The sequence below is a fragment of the Tauraco erythrolophus genome, chromosome 1 (genome assembly GCF_009769465.1).
Source record: "Tauraco erythrolophus isolate bTauEry1 chromosome 1, bTauEry1.pri, whole genome shotgun sequence".
NCBI lineage: Eukaryota > Metazoa > Chordata > Aves > Musophagiformes > Musophagidae > Tauraco > Tauraco erythrolophus.
In genome coordinates this window covers 135,626,662-135,642,038 of record NC_141465.1, presented here as the reverse complement: position 1 = coordinate 135,642,038, position 15,377 = coordinate 135,626,662, and the positions used below count along the sequence as shown (strand labels likewise).

Genomic DNA, 15,377 nt, shown 5'->3' with positions numbered 1-15,377 from the left:
AGAATCGTAGAATGGTGATTTCAGGGAAGATGTGGACCAACTGGAGCCAGACCAGTGGAGAACAGTGAAAATCAAGGGCAAAGAAGATAAGGAGGTTACAAATTAAGACTGAGGAATTTAGGTTTGAATGAAGAGCTACATGTTTACTCTAAAGTGCTCAGGAAGTCTTGAAACACTAAAAAGACTGTTGGAATTTTTTGGTTTCTCTGCTGTATGAAATGCTGCAAATTGCAGTAGGTGATGTTGGGCACATGAGAGTAAAAACAGGCATCGGGGTGAGACCCCACGATCTTTCCCATATGGTCTTCACTGGTGTAGGATCGTTCCTCCTTGATCCTGGGGGACTGTCACATAGATGGCCTTGGGCCTTTCCGTAGGATCTCACAGATACTCCCCTACCAGTGGAAGAAGCAATTCGTGGGATTTATTTTATTTTTTAAAATCTCTTTAAGGACTGAATATAGAAAAATAAATGCTAAACTTGAGCAGCAAGATGTTTTGGAAAGAATTAACAGGCTTCCAGTGAAGTTAGGGTTTTAACTCCTGGCTTTAACTTAACAGATGAATCAAATCCATGACGGATAAGAGATTTGACCTTTTCTTTGCTAAACCTGATTGCAGGAGTGCCCTAGGTGATATTTAATGCTGTAAATTAATTTTTCAACATTCCTCTTTGTTTTCCTTTGCCGCCTTGTCAAAAAAAACCCCAAACATAAATTAAGCAAATTGGAAAGAAATTGCGAACGGAAGAACGAAACTCTGTGGTTTTTGGAACTGGAATCATCTAATGGTAGGAAGGAATGCCTCCTCTCCAGGAAGGAGAAGCAACATGATTAGAGATGCAGCTTTGCATTAGAAATCCAAACCTTTGATAGTGTTTCTGGGGAGTTTTACAACTGATGCTGCAGGCACACGGCAACTGCTTTTATTGATTGTTTAACCGGATCAAACGCGATGCAGATAAACAGTCCTGGCGTAGTTTGGGTCTGCACCTTTTTTTTTGGGGGGGGGCTGCATCCAGAGCAGCGTGGGCAGCAGGGCGAGGGAGGGGATTCTGCCCTTCTGCTCTGCTCTCCTGAGACCCCCCTGCAGTGCTGCCTTCAGCTCTGGGTCCCCAGCACAAGAAGGACATGGAGCTGCTGGAGCGGGGCCAGAGGAGGCCACGGAGATGATGCGAGGGCTGGAGCACCTCTGCTCTGGAGACAGGCTGGGAGAGTTGGGGCTGTTCAGCCTGGAGAAGAGAAGGCTCTGCGGAGACCTTCCAGCACCTTCCAGTACCTAAAGGGGCTCCAGGAAAGCTGGATAGGGGCTTTGGACAAGGGTGTGTAGTGACAGGACACGGGGCAAGGGCTTTAAACTGAAAGAGGGGAGATTTCGATGGGATCTAAGGAAGAAATTCTTCCCTCTGAGGGTGGTGAGGCACTGGCACAGGTTGCCCAGAGGAGCTGTGGCTGCCTCATCCCTGGCAGTGTTCAAGGCCAGGTTGGATGAGGCTTTGGGCAACCTGGTGTAGTGGAAGGTGTCCCTGCCCATGGCAGGGGGGTTGGAACTGGATGATCTTTGAGGTCCCTTCTAACCCAAACCATTCCGTGATTCTGTGATTCTTTTCGGCAGTATGAGGCTGCTCTGTAGAAGTCCATGTGCTGCCTGTTACGTGGTTTGTTTTCCTTTTCATTTGTGCTGCAGCAGCGCTTTGGTCACGGTCTCGTGGCCTCAGGCCCTGTGTAAGCTCCGAGCAGGAGAATTGATCCTGACAGTGTTTTTGTCGTCAGCTTGTAATGGAAATTGCACCAAGTTGCATCCTGTGTGGAATCCCTGAATTGAGTCCATGCCGAACGGAGTTCATTCTCATTAAATCATTAAAGGTTTTATTGAATCTAGCTCTGGTAAATAAAATACAACTTTAAGTAATCGCTCTGAACACTTAATAACTTGAAATTTAATCTCGAGACTAAATTGTTCTTCTGTGTTCAAGAGCTGGAGTCGTCTTCCCACCACGCAGACTGCGTTGCGTTTTCCGCTCCCACACGTTCCCTTCTCCCTGTCCAAATGTTTTGAAGAGATTGGCAACAGCATAAAATATGTTTCAAGTTACTCTACAAGCTCGTGAAAAAAAAAAACATCTGTATGATTGATAAAGCTGTCTACTAAATTTTTGGCACTAAGTATCTGGCTGTTGCAGTCAGTCAGCCTCGTTTGAGCTAGCTGAAGTCATGTAAATTCTTACTGATTCAAGAAAAGAAATCTGAGAGCGTCAGGAAAGCACGAGCATCTGAAATGGCTTTTTTGGATGCACCTAATTTTTGTCATTTTTGTAGTAGGAGCATTCCTCAGCCTGTAGAAGTCTCACGTAGCTCAGCTGTGTGGGGGATTTTTGGAGGATTCTCTGTATATGGCAGTTTCTTTTCATTCTCAGGCAGCCTTACTCTCCTATAACTAAAAACATGATTTTAAAAATAGCTGATATCAGTCAAACTGCTGTTTTTACAACGGCAAGAAAGTCTTAATGTAACTCATGATTTTATTTTTGGAGAACCAGCAGTACTGAAATAAAATAGAATTTTCCATCTTATGTGCAACTCACAATAATAATAACGGTCCAACATTACCAAATTCAACTGGTCCAGCATTCAGTCTGGGGAAGAGAAGGCTCTGGGGAGACCTTCCAGCACCTTCCAGTACTTAAAGGGGCTACAGGAAAGCTGGAGAGGGGCTTTGGACAAGGGCGTGGAGTGACAGGACATGGGGCAATGGCTTTAAACTGGAAAAGGGGAGATTTTGGTGGGATCTAAGGAAGAAATTCTTCCCTCTGAGGGTGCTGAGGCACTGGCACAGGTTGCCCAGAGAAGCTGTGGCTGCCCCATCCCTGGCAGTGTTCAAGGCCAGGTTGGATGAGTCTTTGGGCAACCTGGTGTAGTGGAAGGTGTCCCTGCCCATGGCAGGGGGGTTGGAACTGGATGATCTTTGAGGTCCCTTCCAACCCAAACCATTCCATGATTCTGTGATTCAATTCAAGGTTCCTATTTAATGCAATAATAATAGCAGAGTTTAGATTTCTTTGTGGAAATGAAAGTTACAAGGAGTTGGTTGATTGATGCTGCTCTGATAAAGAGAAGTGATCAAAATGATGCAAGATATTGAAACCACTGAAATGAAAATGGGCACTACGTTTATTCGGTTGATAGGTGTTTTCCAAATCTCAGCGCTAACATCAGCTGGTGTCTACCAGGCTTTCTGCAATCAATAAAGGGTTTTAGGGGACGTGGCTGTTGTGAGCATCTCTCAATCATTACAGATAAAGATCTTAAGTCTGCTTTGAAAAGCATCATTAATATGTCTTTTTAAAAGCTGTATACTTTCATATCGATGATCTTTTGATTTCAGACATCTTTCTCTTTCCTTTACTGTCAGTAATGAATTTTCATTAGTTTTATAGCAAATATATTTTTTTTTCCTCCTCCAATATCTGTCACAATTGGCCTCAGTAGAAACTACCAATAAATAGACTTGAGGTAAAGTCTGGTAATAGGGAACATCAAATAGGAGCTGCAGCGTTGAGAAAGAGGAATTCGAGTATACATGAAACTGTGCTGATTTTTTGATGGTCTTTCTGTGCAGCAGAATTTCATTTCTAGGTGCTGATTCCTGGGATGATGGATTGACACAATTATCTGTCCCATCCCTCCAGCTGTTGGGCAGATTTGCAGACAGTTGAAGCACCCATGAGTGTGTAATGTTCATGTATTTGATGCAACGTGCCTTTTGGTGGGGGGGAGGAAGGGAAAACCAAGACTTGGAGGAGTACAGGCTGGGTGGAGAATGGATGGAGAGCAGCCCTGAGGAGAAGGACTTGGGGGTGCTGGTGCATGAGAAGCTCACCATGAGCCGGCACCGTGCGCTGGCAGCCCAGAAAGCCAACCGTGTCCTGGGCTGCACCCAGAGCAGCGTGGGCAGCAGGGCGAGGGAGGGGATTCTGCCCCTCTGCTCTGCTCTCCTGAGACCCCCCTGCAGTGCTGCCTTCAGCTCTGGGGTCCCCAACACAAGAAGGCCATGGAGCTGCTGGAGCGGGGCCAGAGGAGGCCACGGAGATGACCTGAGGGCTGGAGGACCTCTGCTCTGGAGACAGGCTGGGAGAGTTGGGGCTGTTCAGCCTGGAGAAGAGAAGGCTCCGGGGAGACCTTCCAGCACCTTCCAGTGCCTAAAGGGGCTACAGGAAAGCTGGAGAGGGGCTTTGGACAAGGGCGTGGAGTGACAGGACACGGGGCAATGGCTTTAAACTGAAAGAGGGGAGATTTTGATGGGATCTAAGGAAGAAATTCTTTACATTGAGGGTGGTGAGGCACTGGCACAGGTTTCCCAGAGAAGCTGTGGCTGCCCCATCCCTGGAAGTGTTCTAGGCCAGGTTGGATGGGGATTTGGGCAACCTGGTGTAGTGGAAGGTGTCCCTGCCCATGGCAGGGGGGTTGGAACTGGATGATCTTTGAGATCCCTTCCAACCCAAACCATTCCATGATTCTATGATTCTATGAATGACACGTGTCTTCAGAGGAGTTAAAACTGGCTTTATGGCAGCTGGCCTGTTGACACTCTATTTACTCTTTCAAAATCCTGCTGTGGGTGTCAATAACACACCAAAGCGGAGTCACTAAGTACGTTTCTTTTGACAAAAGGTGAGCAGAGGTTGGACAGTGCTTGCAGAGGATTTCAGATGTTTTTGACCTTTCATGTCAATGGTAATTGATTAAAAATAGTGTACTTGAAAATAAATTGATTATTATTATCCTTCAAAAATAATTAAGTGAAGTTTTTTTCAAATTCAATGATACACACCTCAGAAGGAAGTGGAAAAACTAAATCAAAAAACATTCTTGTTTGCCAACCGTCGGAGAGCAGACCGGTTTTGTGGTTCAGATGAACTATGGTTTCATGTATTTATGCTACGAATTGTTTAAGTGTTTCTTCAGATACCAAAGGTTTTGAAGGCAGCTCCATGCCTGTGCCCTGTGGGACACAGGGCTCACGAGCCACGCGGTGGCTGGGGATGCAGATACACGGGCCTCGTGCTATTGCTTCTCCAGAACAGGATTTGAAGCTGTGACTCTCCAACTGTCTGTAGCCCAATGAAATCGAGAGTTAGGAAAGGTTTTATGGATCTCATTCAACTTTTGATGGGGTTTTCTACTGTAATTTTTGATAGCACCTTTACGCAATGAAGCTCAGTCCAACTTTTAAATAGACGTTAAGGAAATGTGTCATCAAACAATATTGAAACGAGGAGAGCTTTCTACACAAGCTCCTGTTCTTATCTCTACAAATTTATTCTTGCCTTTCAATATCATTATCTCCAGCCTGTTAAACGTGATGGATGTGCACCTTCGAGGCAGAAACAAGCACGCTCCGAGGCTGCGGGCACAGTCGGGCGATGCCAAAGGTTAAATAATCAATTGACTTCCCGGCTTGAGCCCAACAGAGCTATTCTGTGTTTTGGTGCAGCAACACAACAAGTCTTATTGAGGACAGAACAAGGAGGGTCTCATAAGAAAAAAAACCTACTGTATTGGTCTGATTAAAAACGATCCATTTGCCTGCAGCAGCTCGGGATGAAATGCCGGCGCTTGGTTCGTCGGTTTTCCGGAAGGAATACGGAGTGGTCAGACACCTGCGACGTGCAGCTGGAGCCCTCTCTTCCGTGTTTCATTATTTCAGTGGCGAGCTTGTTCAGTTTGGAAATAAATGGTTAAGCTCATTTAATTTTGCCCCTCTGCTCTGCTCTCCAGAGACCCCACCTGGAATTCTGCCTTCAGCTCTGGGGTCCCCAACACAAGAAGGACATGGAGCTGCTGGAGCGGGTCCAGAGGAGGCCACGGAGATGATGCGAGGGCTGGAGCACCTCTGCTCTGGAGACAGGCTGGGAGAGTTGGGGCTGTTCAGCCTGGAGAAGAGAAGGCTCCGGGGAGACCTTCCAGCACCTTCCAGTGCCTAAAGGGGCTACAGGAAAGCTGGAGAGGGGCTTTGGACAAGGGTGTGGAGTGACAGGACACGGGGCAATGGCTTTAAACTGAAAGAGGGGAGATTTCCATGGGATCTGAGGAAGAAATTTTTCCCTCTGAGGGTGGTGAGGCACTGGCACAGGTTGCCCAGAGAAGCTGTGTCTGCCCCATCCCTGGAAGTGTTCAAGGCCAGGTTGGATGGGGCTTTGGGCAACCTGGTGTAGTGGAAGGTGTCCCTGCCCATGGCAGGGGTTTTGGGACTAGATGATCTTGAAGGTCCCTTCCAACCCAAACCGTTCTGTGATTCTATGATAATTGTGCTAGTTTTATAATTGGTCTGCTGATATCAGTAATAGGGTTTCTGTGTGCAAAAATAGCTTTATTTATCGCTGTTCTGATTTTTTTTGTGTCTTTAATTCTGGCATAGCTTGTCCTCAACTGCCAAGGAGCTTTTTTCGTGGTTAGTTTCGTGTTTGTGAATGTTTGTTCAGCATCTTGAGGCAGATCTCGTGGTGGAGTCTGATGCAGAAGGGATGGAAACATGCAAATAGCACCAGGTGGGGGTACCTAATAAAGCCCCAAACCTCATTGCAAATTGCTCTGCCAGAGTTAAATGAAACATCCTTTTTCCTTTTATCTGGGGTTTTTAATAGCTGCCTAATGCAATTTGTACATTTTTCTTCAAAAATGGAAGAAACTGCAGTGGAAATTCAAGAATTTATAGTTACAGGTATAACTTTACCTGTGGAAAGTATTGCTGGCTGTAGACATGAACTTGTCCGAACAAAATACTGACATGGAATTTAAAAATGATCCTTAACTGAGCAAAAGGTGACATGGAAATCAGGAAAGGTAACTGGGGAAGATGGGGAAGCTCAGAATGAGAGCTAACAGCACAGTGGGACACATGTTAATAATTTCATGTTAAGAAATTGGCTTTGCAAGGACTGTTAGTGTAAACCCAGCTTAACCATCGTTTTACACCCAAATCTGGTACCCAGCTCAGCAGGTCCGTTCAGAGAGGTGGAGTTGGACTCCAAGGTGAAATAATTTTATATATTTGATAGAAGGGAGCATATTCTGCTGATGCTGTATTAGCAACAATTAGCATTTTTCTATGTGGAAGTGTCCACCAGGTTGTAAGCTCGGTAATAAATTTTAGTGTCAAATGGACTGGTAAAAAACCAATGGAATCTGGTTGTGCTTTTTGGGACGTTTCTGATGTTTTTCTCTGGGAGAACTTAAAGACTGGGCTAGTGAGTGAGAGGATCTGAAATGTAGGATGGAAAATGTAAATGAATGATACCGTGCCGTGCCTCTCGTTGGGTGGGTTGGATGTGAAGAAGTCTCACCCCTGGCTCTTCCCTGGGGTGCACTCTTCTGGAAACCATCTATAGGTTTATTTTTTCTTAGCTCCAAAGGGAATTTCAACCCAGGTCTACAACTTCTTTGCTAAATAGGCTTTTATCCAAAAGCCGGGGAGTGCTTCTCCGGTGATGGCTCTTCTGAAGAAGCAGGAACGTTGTTCAGTGTTCACAAACCCAATATCATAGAATCATAGAATCATAGAATGGTTAGGGCTGGAAGGGACCTTCAAAGGCCATCTAGTCCAACCCCCCTGCAAGGAACAGGGAGATCTCCAACTAGATCAGGTTGCTCAGGGCCTCGTCCAACCTGGCCTTGAACGTCTCCAGGGATGGAGCATCCACCACCTCTCTGGGCAACCTGTGCCAGGGTTCTACAACTCTCATGGTAAAAAATTTTTTCCTAATATCCAACCTGAATCTACCTCCCTCTATTTTAAAACCATTACCCCTTGTCCTATCACAACTGGCCCTCCTGAACGGCCTCTCCCCATCTTTCTTGTAGGCCCCCTTGAGGTACTGGAAGACCGCTATAAGGTCACCCCGGAGCCTCCTCTTCTCCAGGCTGAACAGCCCCAACTCTTTCAGCCTGTCCTCATAGAAAAGGTGCTCCAGCCATGAGTTGGATAATATCCATCCTCTCCTCCATTTGAGGAGACTCGATTCATAAGCAATTTATCCCGTTAAATGAGATTACGAGCCAAAGGAGAGACTCCCCCTCCCTTCCGTTGTTGACAAATTAAATTTTCCTGCTCTGAGCTTGAGTAGGAAAATGTGGTGATTGATTTCGTGAGGCCGTGCAAAGTGAAACACGGGGACTGAAGAGCATCATTAACATGAATAATTAAAAACAAACTGCATTTTTCCATCTCTAGTCTACTGGAATCCTCTGAGGAAAGGCTTGATCCTGTGAGCAGCACAGCTTCTCCAGGGCAACCTCGAGGAGTCCAAGTCAGGTGTTTCAGCCCGGGGCGCACGGACGACCAGATATTTCATTGTTTATCAGAACCCCGTGTCCTGCTGCAGTTAAATACAAATTTTGGCACAAAAAGCCGTGACAAATGGAGTTGAGACATTTGACTTGTCATATTCCTGCCTCTGGTTCTGCCACACGCTGCTGGGACAAGTTCTGTGCTATTGGTTTTGCTGGAAACTCATTAATTGTTCTCGAGAGAAGCAGAAGTCAAACCAAAATATAAAAATATTTAGACAAATAACGGTCTGGAGTTGTAGCAGTTTGCTGATGCTGTAGATGGGTTGCTTCTTTATATGTCAGGTAATCATTTGTCTGATTTAAGAGCAAAAGTGGTTTAGTTACTTCTTTTTTTTAACTTTTCTCCCCCCTTCTTTTAACAGAGCATTCAGAAGCTGGCTAGCCAATACTTAAAGAAGGACTGGCTTGGAATAAAAGCTGATGAACGAAGCGATTATAGGTAATTTAACAGTTGGATATCTCGAAATGGCTGTCTTTTATCATTTCAATTTGTCTAATTATTTTACTCGACAATGAAACGCTGCTCTTCTGTAGTTAAAGTTCTTCTTTTCTTTGTTGCGGAGCGTTGCCAGTTAAAAATGAAGCTTTGTTTCCCCTTGAAATTTGGAGATTAGTCTTAACTAGATGTTTATTATTTGGATGATTAAGGAAGATTGGGAAAACAAAATGGCACGACGGGACAGCAACTGTAATTGTGCACCGTGTGTGGGTATTAAGGCTTGTATCTGAATTTATATTTCAGTAAATAGCTTTAAGGTTTGTGTGATAAGCATGGGGACTTCTTCATAGGAAAAGACGGCGACAAATTTCTTTTTAGGAGCCCATTCTTCATGAAGGTCACATCTGACAGTGAGGGGGAGGCAAAGCACGAAGCAGTTGTTTACAAAACTGAGTTTTGTTAACGTGAGAGGTGGATCATAACGTGAAAACGGAACTGACTCAATTGCTGAAGGCCTCCCACCTTTGAATAGTACCCCCTAAATATTTTGAAAACGTTCTAAGTTACTTGATTTTAATGTGTTCTTTGTATTCTGACAAATTTTATTTCAAACCGGAAGAAATCATTGATAGATTTGTGTTTTGGTCTTGTACCTTCACACCCCTTATGTGTCTAAGAAGGAATAAACTGAATTACCAGTCTTTTAAGTGTACATAAATGCTCCCATAACACACAGACCCCTCTGACCTGCAGTTTGCTCCCCACTCAGCAAGTCTTTCTTCTGCCTTCCATGCCAGCAGATGCACCCACAGCACCCAGAGGTCTTCTCCAAATACCTGCTGCCCACTCCCTCCCTGTCACCACGTTCTTGGGCTCTGCAAGCTCCAGCCAATCCTTTCTGCCAGCTTCAGGGGAGATGGTGCCGCCTTCTCCCCGTGCTCTCCCTGCTCCACCTTCTCCTTCCCACCTGGGTGCTTCTGAGCTTTTGTGGTGAATTATTTGGGCCCTGCAAAGCTCACGACACAGCTACAGCTGTTGTCTTTGGCCTGTTACACGTGGTGGAGAAACTACGGGGAGCTGGGACAAAAGTGATGAGCCATGTGTAGCTACTCGCTTCACTGCGACGTGCCCGGACTCACCAAGTCTGGGTTCTCATCAAAAACTGTCCACAGCTGGTCTGGCTTTGGTCACCGTAGGTTTGGTTCGGTAGGGTCTGTTCTGTTGGAGCAACAGACTCAACCAAAAACGTTTGCCCAAAAATTGACTCACAAAACAGGGACAGGAGGGAAATTTTTTACTTGTGGTAAAACATCAGTTAAAATTTTTGTTAAAAGTGCAGTTATTTGCTAGATCAGCAAGAAGGATTGTGCTTTAGCTTTCTTTTTAAAAACAATCCTTGCGAGAATGTGCGCTACCATTACGTAAACCAACCCATGCTTGCAGTGTGACCTCCCTTTCTTCCTTCTCACAACCTCTCTGTGTTTCATTATTTCAGGAGCATGTACTCAGTTTGGAAATCACTTTTAGAAGGCACGATGCAAGTGGCCCAGTCGCGACTCAATATCTGTGAGAACTATAAAAACTTAATTTCTGAACCAGCCAGAACCGTGCGGTGCTTTAAAGAACAGCAGTTGAAGAAGGTATTTGTGCTTTAATAAGTTGTTTAAACTTTTGTCATTTCTATTTAGAAAACATGGTGGTTAGAAATCTTTTTGCGTGACACTTCTGAAATATGAATGTACTTTTCGGTCTTTTCCTCTGCATGTTGTTATAGAAGAGGGATCAAAATTCCGAGCTGTGTTGTCTGAAATTAAAATCACTTTGAAGTGAGTCTTTTAAAATGTTGGTCAAAACTATCTCTGCAAATTTAACATCATGCTGTGGCAATTACATTGAATTGCTTTTGCAGCAACAATTGTTTTGTTAGAATAGCTTCTGATTTTAAGAAAAAGCATGTGTTAAACCTGAAGGAATGACTTGAGCGATCTTCAAGATGTAGAATGCAGGTTATCCAGCCACCTCCTCTAAAGTTATCACAAGCTAAATATTCCAGAAGCTACTATAATTGATCTGTTAATCCATGTGAAGATAGGGTAATTCAAGGGAAAAAGTAAGCTTGACGTTCATTTAGTTGCCTGTTGTGTATGAAAGTCATTTAGGTCTTAAGAGCTCTGGACCATACCTCTTAATACTGAAAATGTTTCCGATAAAACACGTTTTTCCGTTTGTTTCTGTAAGGCAGCGGGACATGTTTCAAAGCTGATGATGTGTATTTGTGTAAAGCCAAGCACTCTTCATATTTTAATTATTTTGTGTTTGTGTTCCGCGGATTTCGCTGGAGCGAGGAGAAAGCCTCCTGGTCTGAGAGTGAGCACAGTTTACAAAAAGTCACTACTACAGCAAACATACGTTTTTGGATGTTTTCAAGAACGATCTGGTGAAATTGAAAAGGAAAAAGGAAAAGGACTTGGGAGTGCTGGTGGATGAGAAGCTCACCATAAGCCGGCACCGTGCGCTGGCAGCCCAGAAAGCCAACCGTGTCCTGGGCTGCACCCAGAGCAGCGTGGGCAGCAGGGCGAGGGAGGGGATTCTGCCCCTCTGCTCTGCTCTCCTGAGACCCCCCTGCAGTGCTGCCTTCAGCTCTGGGGTCTCCAGCACAAGAAGGACATGGAGCTGCTGAAGCGGGTCCAGAGGAGGCCATGGAGATGATCTGAGGCTGAAGCACCTCTGCTCTGGAGACAGGCTGAGAGAGTTGGGGCTGTTCAGCCTGGAGAAGAGAAGGCTCCGGGGAGACCTTCCAGCACCTTCCAGTGCCTAAAGGGGCTCCAGGAAAGCTGGAGAGGGGCTTTGGACAAGGGTGTGTAGTGACAGGACACAGGGCGATGGCTTTAAACTGGAAGAGGGGAGATTTTGATGGGATCTAAGGAAGAAATTCTTCCCTCTGAGGGTGGTGAGGCACTGGCACAGGTTGCCCAGAGAAGTTGTGGCTGTCCCATCCCTGGAAGTGTTCAAGGCCAGGTTGGATGAGGCTTTGGTCAACCTGGTGTAGTGGAGGGTGTCCCTGTCCGTGGCAGGGGGGTTGGAACTGGATGATCTCTGAGGTCCCTTCCAGCCCAAATCATTCTCTGATTCTATGAAATGCTCAGTGTGGCTTAGACAAAACACAAGGAGGGGAACAGAAGTGTTAGCAGACACACCTTGTCAGGCAGTAGTCGGTAGTTTTCAACATTCATTCCCTACGTTATTATTGAGCATTTATTACCCTGGCCCTGGGTTTAATGGGAGGTAGGGTGAACGGTCCGTTCTAAGTAAAAGGCAAAAACCCCAACTCCGAACAACGCACCATTTCAGTTTTGTTTGCTAAAAAGTGACAGCAACTAACTGTAACTTACCTACTGATGCGTTCTGCAGCATTGTTTTTTAAAAGATTTGGCTATAAACTTTTCAATATCTGTTAGTGTAACATGAGCTCAGAGTTTCTGAACAAATTATTATACAACTCTTAGAAGCATGTGTGGTATCTGTTTTTCTGGAGGAAAATTAACTTTATTAATGTTGGTTTATTGTTCTGTGGGATTTTATTTTTCTGTGAAGCTTTCCAGACAATGCTGTAGGAATTTTATAGTGTCGTTACTGGGTAAATAATCTCCAGGTTTTATTCTCCTGCAAGCACAGATAGTTCAGTGTTTATGAATCAGCAGTAGAAGTGGGGACCACTTTTTAAAATTTATAGAAATGATAGAGGTTCCTTTTTTCCCAACACTTTTCAATTAGCAGAACAAGTTGTTACAATTATCAGAGCAGCACTTCTGGTTCAAAGTATTCTAACCAGCGGAGCGCTTTTTCTACAACATGGAATAACCATCCACCTGCTGCTATTAATTTTCCTTCACACTGAATTACTGTTTTATACAGTGCAGTCTCTCACCCTTTCTTCTGGATTTTCAAACAGATAAATAATATGTTTTGCAGACCACCATGCAAACAAAAGCTTATCAAAACTGACATTCAATGTCAGTAAAATACTTGTAGCATTACACTGGAATGCCCATCTGTTAGAAGCAGTGTCTCCTCCCAAGATTGCAGTAGGTATTGAATTGCTCTTGATGAGATGTCGTCTTGATTTTCCAGATGTTTCACAGAATCCCAGAATGTCAGGGATTGGAAGGGACCTCAAAGGATCATCTAGTCCAATCCCCCTGCCGGAGCAGGACCACCTAGATCAGATCACACAAGAACGCGTCCAGGCAGGTTTGGAACATCTCCAGAGAAGGAGACTCCACAACCTCTCTGGCAGCCTGTTCCAGTGTTCTGTTCCCCTTACTGGGAAGAAGTTCTTCCTCATGTTTAAGCGGAACCTCCTGTGCTCCAGCTTAGATCCATTTCCCCTTGTCCTATCATTGGACGCCAGTGAGAAGAGCCTGGCTCCATCCTCACGCCAGTCACCCTTTCCATATTTATAAACATTCCTGAGATCCCCCCTCAGTCTCCTCTTCTCCAAGCTAAAGAGACCCAGCTCCCTCAGCCTTTCCTCATAAGGGAGATGCATCATCTTTTGATGAGATGTCGTCTTGATTTTCCAGATGTTTCTGTAAACCTTTACTTCCTCAACTTGGTAGCATATAGAAACTTCATTTTTATGATCTGTTTTAATACTAACCTGGAAGAATTTCAGAAAGCCTCGTTATAATTTGCTGATGAATATTGCTAACTGGCAAGGTGACTCTGGAGCAGGAGTAATAAACATGTCTCCAGTATACCACACCTGACCTCTTAAGAAAACCAATCCCCTGCCCTCACTCAGCGGCTCTTGGACACAGCCAAGAAGGTTGTTTGAGGGCAGCAGCCCACCCCCTGCCATTACCCTTCCCCAGAGACCTTGTAAGCTCACCCCATCAGTGATGTGTGGTTTCGTACGTTGGCCTTGGAAGAGCAGGCAGAGAGCTACGTCCATCAGGTATCTTCAGGAAAGACGATGTGGCCACCGCTGCAGACGTTTGCGTGGATCTGTGTCAGAAGGCTGAAAGGCAAGACAATAAAATCGCTCTGGATGGAGACAACGCAAGAAGAAACCATCTCTGTCAGCCCTCTGAAACAGCTTGTTGCAGTGCCTACCCAAGCCAAAACCCCTAAATGGCATCCAGACTCCTGACAGTATTTTTTTGCTTCAGAGATGCAAAAACAAGATGATTTTTTGCTTTTGAAATGATCGTGTGAACAACTGGGGCTGTTTGATATTTCGATGTTTCGATGCTGGCAGGAGACTTCAGGGATCAAAATACTGATTGATGTAGCAAAAGCCCAGTCCTTTTGAAACGGTTTTAGGTCTCTGTCAGCTGTCCAATATATACAGATTTTTCTACCTTGCATTTTTCTGTCGTACCCTCAGAGGTCTTCAAAAACCCAGTCCTGCTCTCCGCTACTCCCCAAACCACCCACCACGAAGCTTACCTTATGGAACCCATTGCCTTATTGGTCTGCATGCATCAAAAACTGGGTTTAGTGTGAAATTCCATGAATTTTTAGGTGTTTTATAACCAGAGAGGTATCTGACAAGTTTTAATGAGAGCAGAATTGTTTGGTGAGAAGAGGAGCAATTAACTCTGAGGGTGGTGAGGCACTGGCACAGGTTGCCCAGAGAAGCTGTGGCTGCCCCATCCCTGGCAGTGTTCAAGGCCAGGTTGGATGAGGCTTTGGGCAACCTGGTGTAGTGGAGGGTGTCCCTGCCCATGGAAGGGTTGGAACTAGATGATCTTTGAGGTCCCTTCCAGCCCAAACCATTCTGTGATTTTATGATTCTATTGACCGAAACAAAAAGTTTCTATTTCACAGGTGGATGGATGTTATTTTTAACAATTGTTGAATTCTGTGAAATGACTGTTACGTTGCTGGATTACATCACCTTACTAGTCTTGCTGTGCTTGTAAAGGAGGTTACATGCATAAATAATTAGTGTCATGACAAAGCTGAGGTGTTTAGGAGAGGTGTTGTCAAGAGGACAATGTGTGGCACCTTGAATGGGAGAAACTGGGTACGTGACAGTGACATGAAAAGAGTTGGGACCTGGGACTGGTCTTTGCAGGACAGAAAGGCAAACAGAAAGGCAAATTGTTTTCCTTAAGCTAGCTTGAGGCTCTGCTGCTGAATATTGCCTGGAGCCTTCATTGACCACATCTGGTCTGTGATATCTGTAATCAAACATAAACGCTTTGAACTGTCACTCTTACATGGATTTAGGCAGTTTGGGTAAAAGAAAATCTTCATAAAAATCTTTTAAAGACACTGTAATTCTGGATGTTGACAATTCACATTTGTTTTGATAAGTAGATCCTTTCTGCTTGACACAGATCCTTTCCCACCAATTTTTTTTTTTTTGAAGCTGGTAGGATATTTGGCAAATTGCTGAACATTTTAGTGATTGCTGTGGGTTAACCACGGTCAGCAGCTCAGCCCCACGCAGCCGCTCGCTCACTCCCCTCCGGCAGGATGGGGGAGAGAATCAGAAGGATAAAAGTGTGAAAACTCATGGGTTAGATCCAAATAGTTTAATAATATTTGATTTATTTATATTCCTTGGAATATTATTTTTT

General features: G+C 44.8%; 1 protein-coding gene across 2 annotated transcripts in view; it reads left to right on the top strand.

Annotated features, from left to right (window-relative positions):
* Positions 1-15,377, top strand: part of FCHSD2 (FCH and double SH3 domains 2) — a 204,058-nt gene that overhangs the window by 103,478 nt on the left and 85,203 nt on the right. For both annotated transcript variants that reach the window (XM_086615149.1, XM_086615141.1), the window contains exons 4-5: positions 8,711-8,787; positions 10,283-10,427. In XM_086615149.1, the coding sequence (XP_086471275.1) occupies positions 8,711-8,787; positions 10,283-10,427 (222 nt within the window). The remainder of the gene's footprint in view (positions 1-8,710; positions 8,788-10,282; positions 10,428-15,377) is intronic.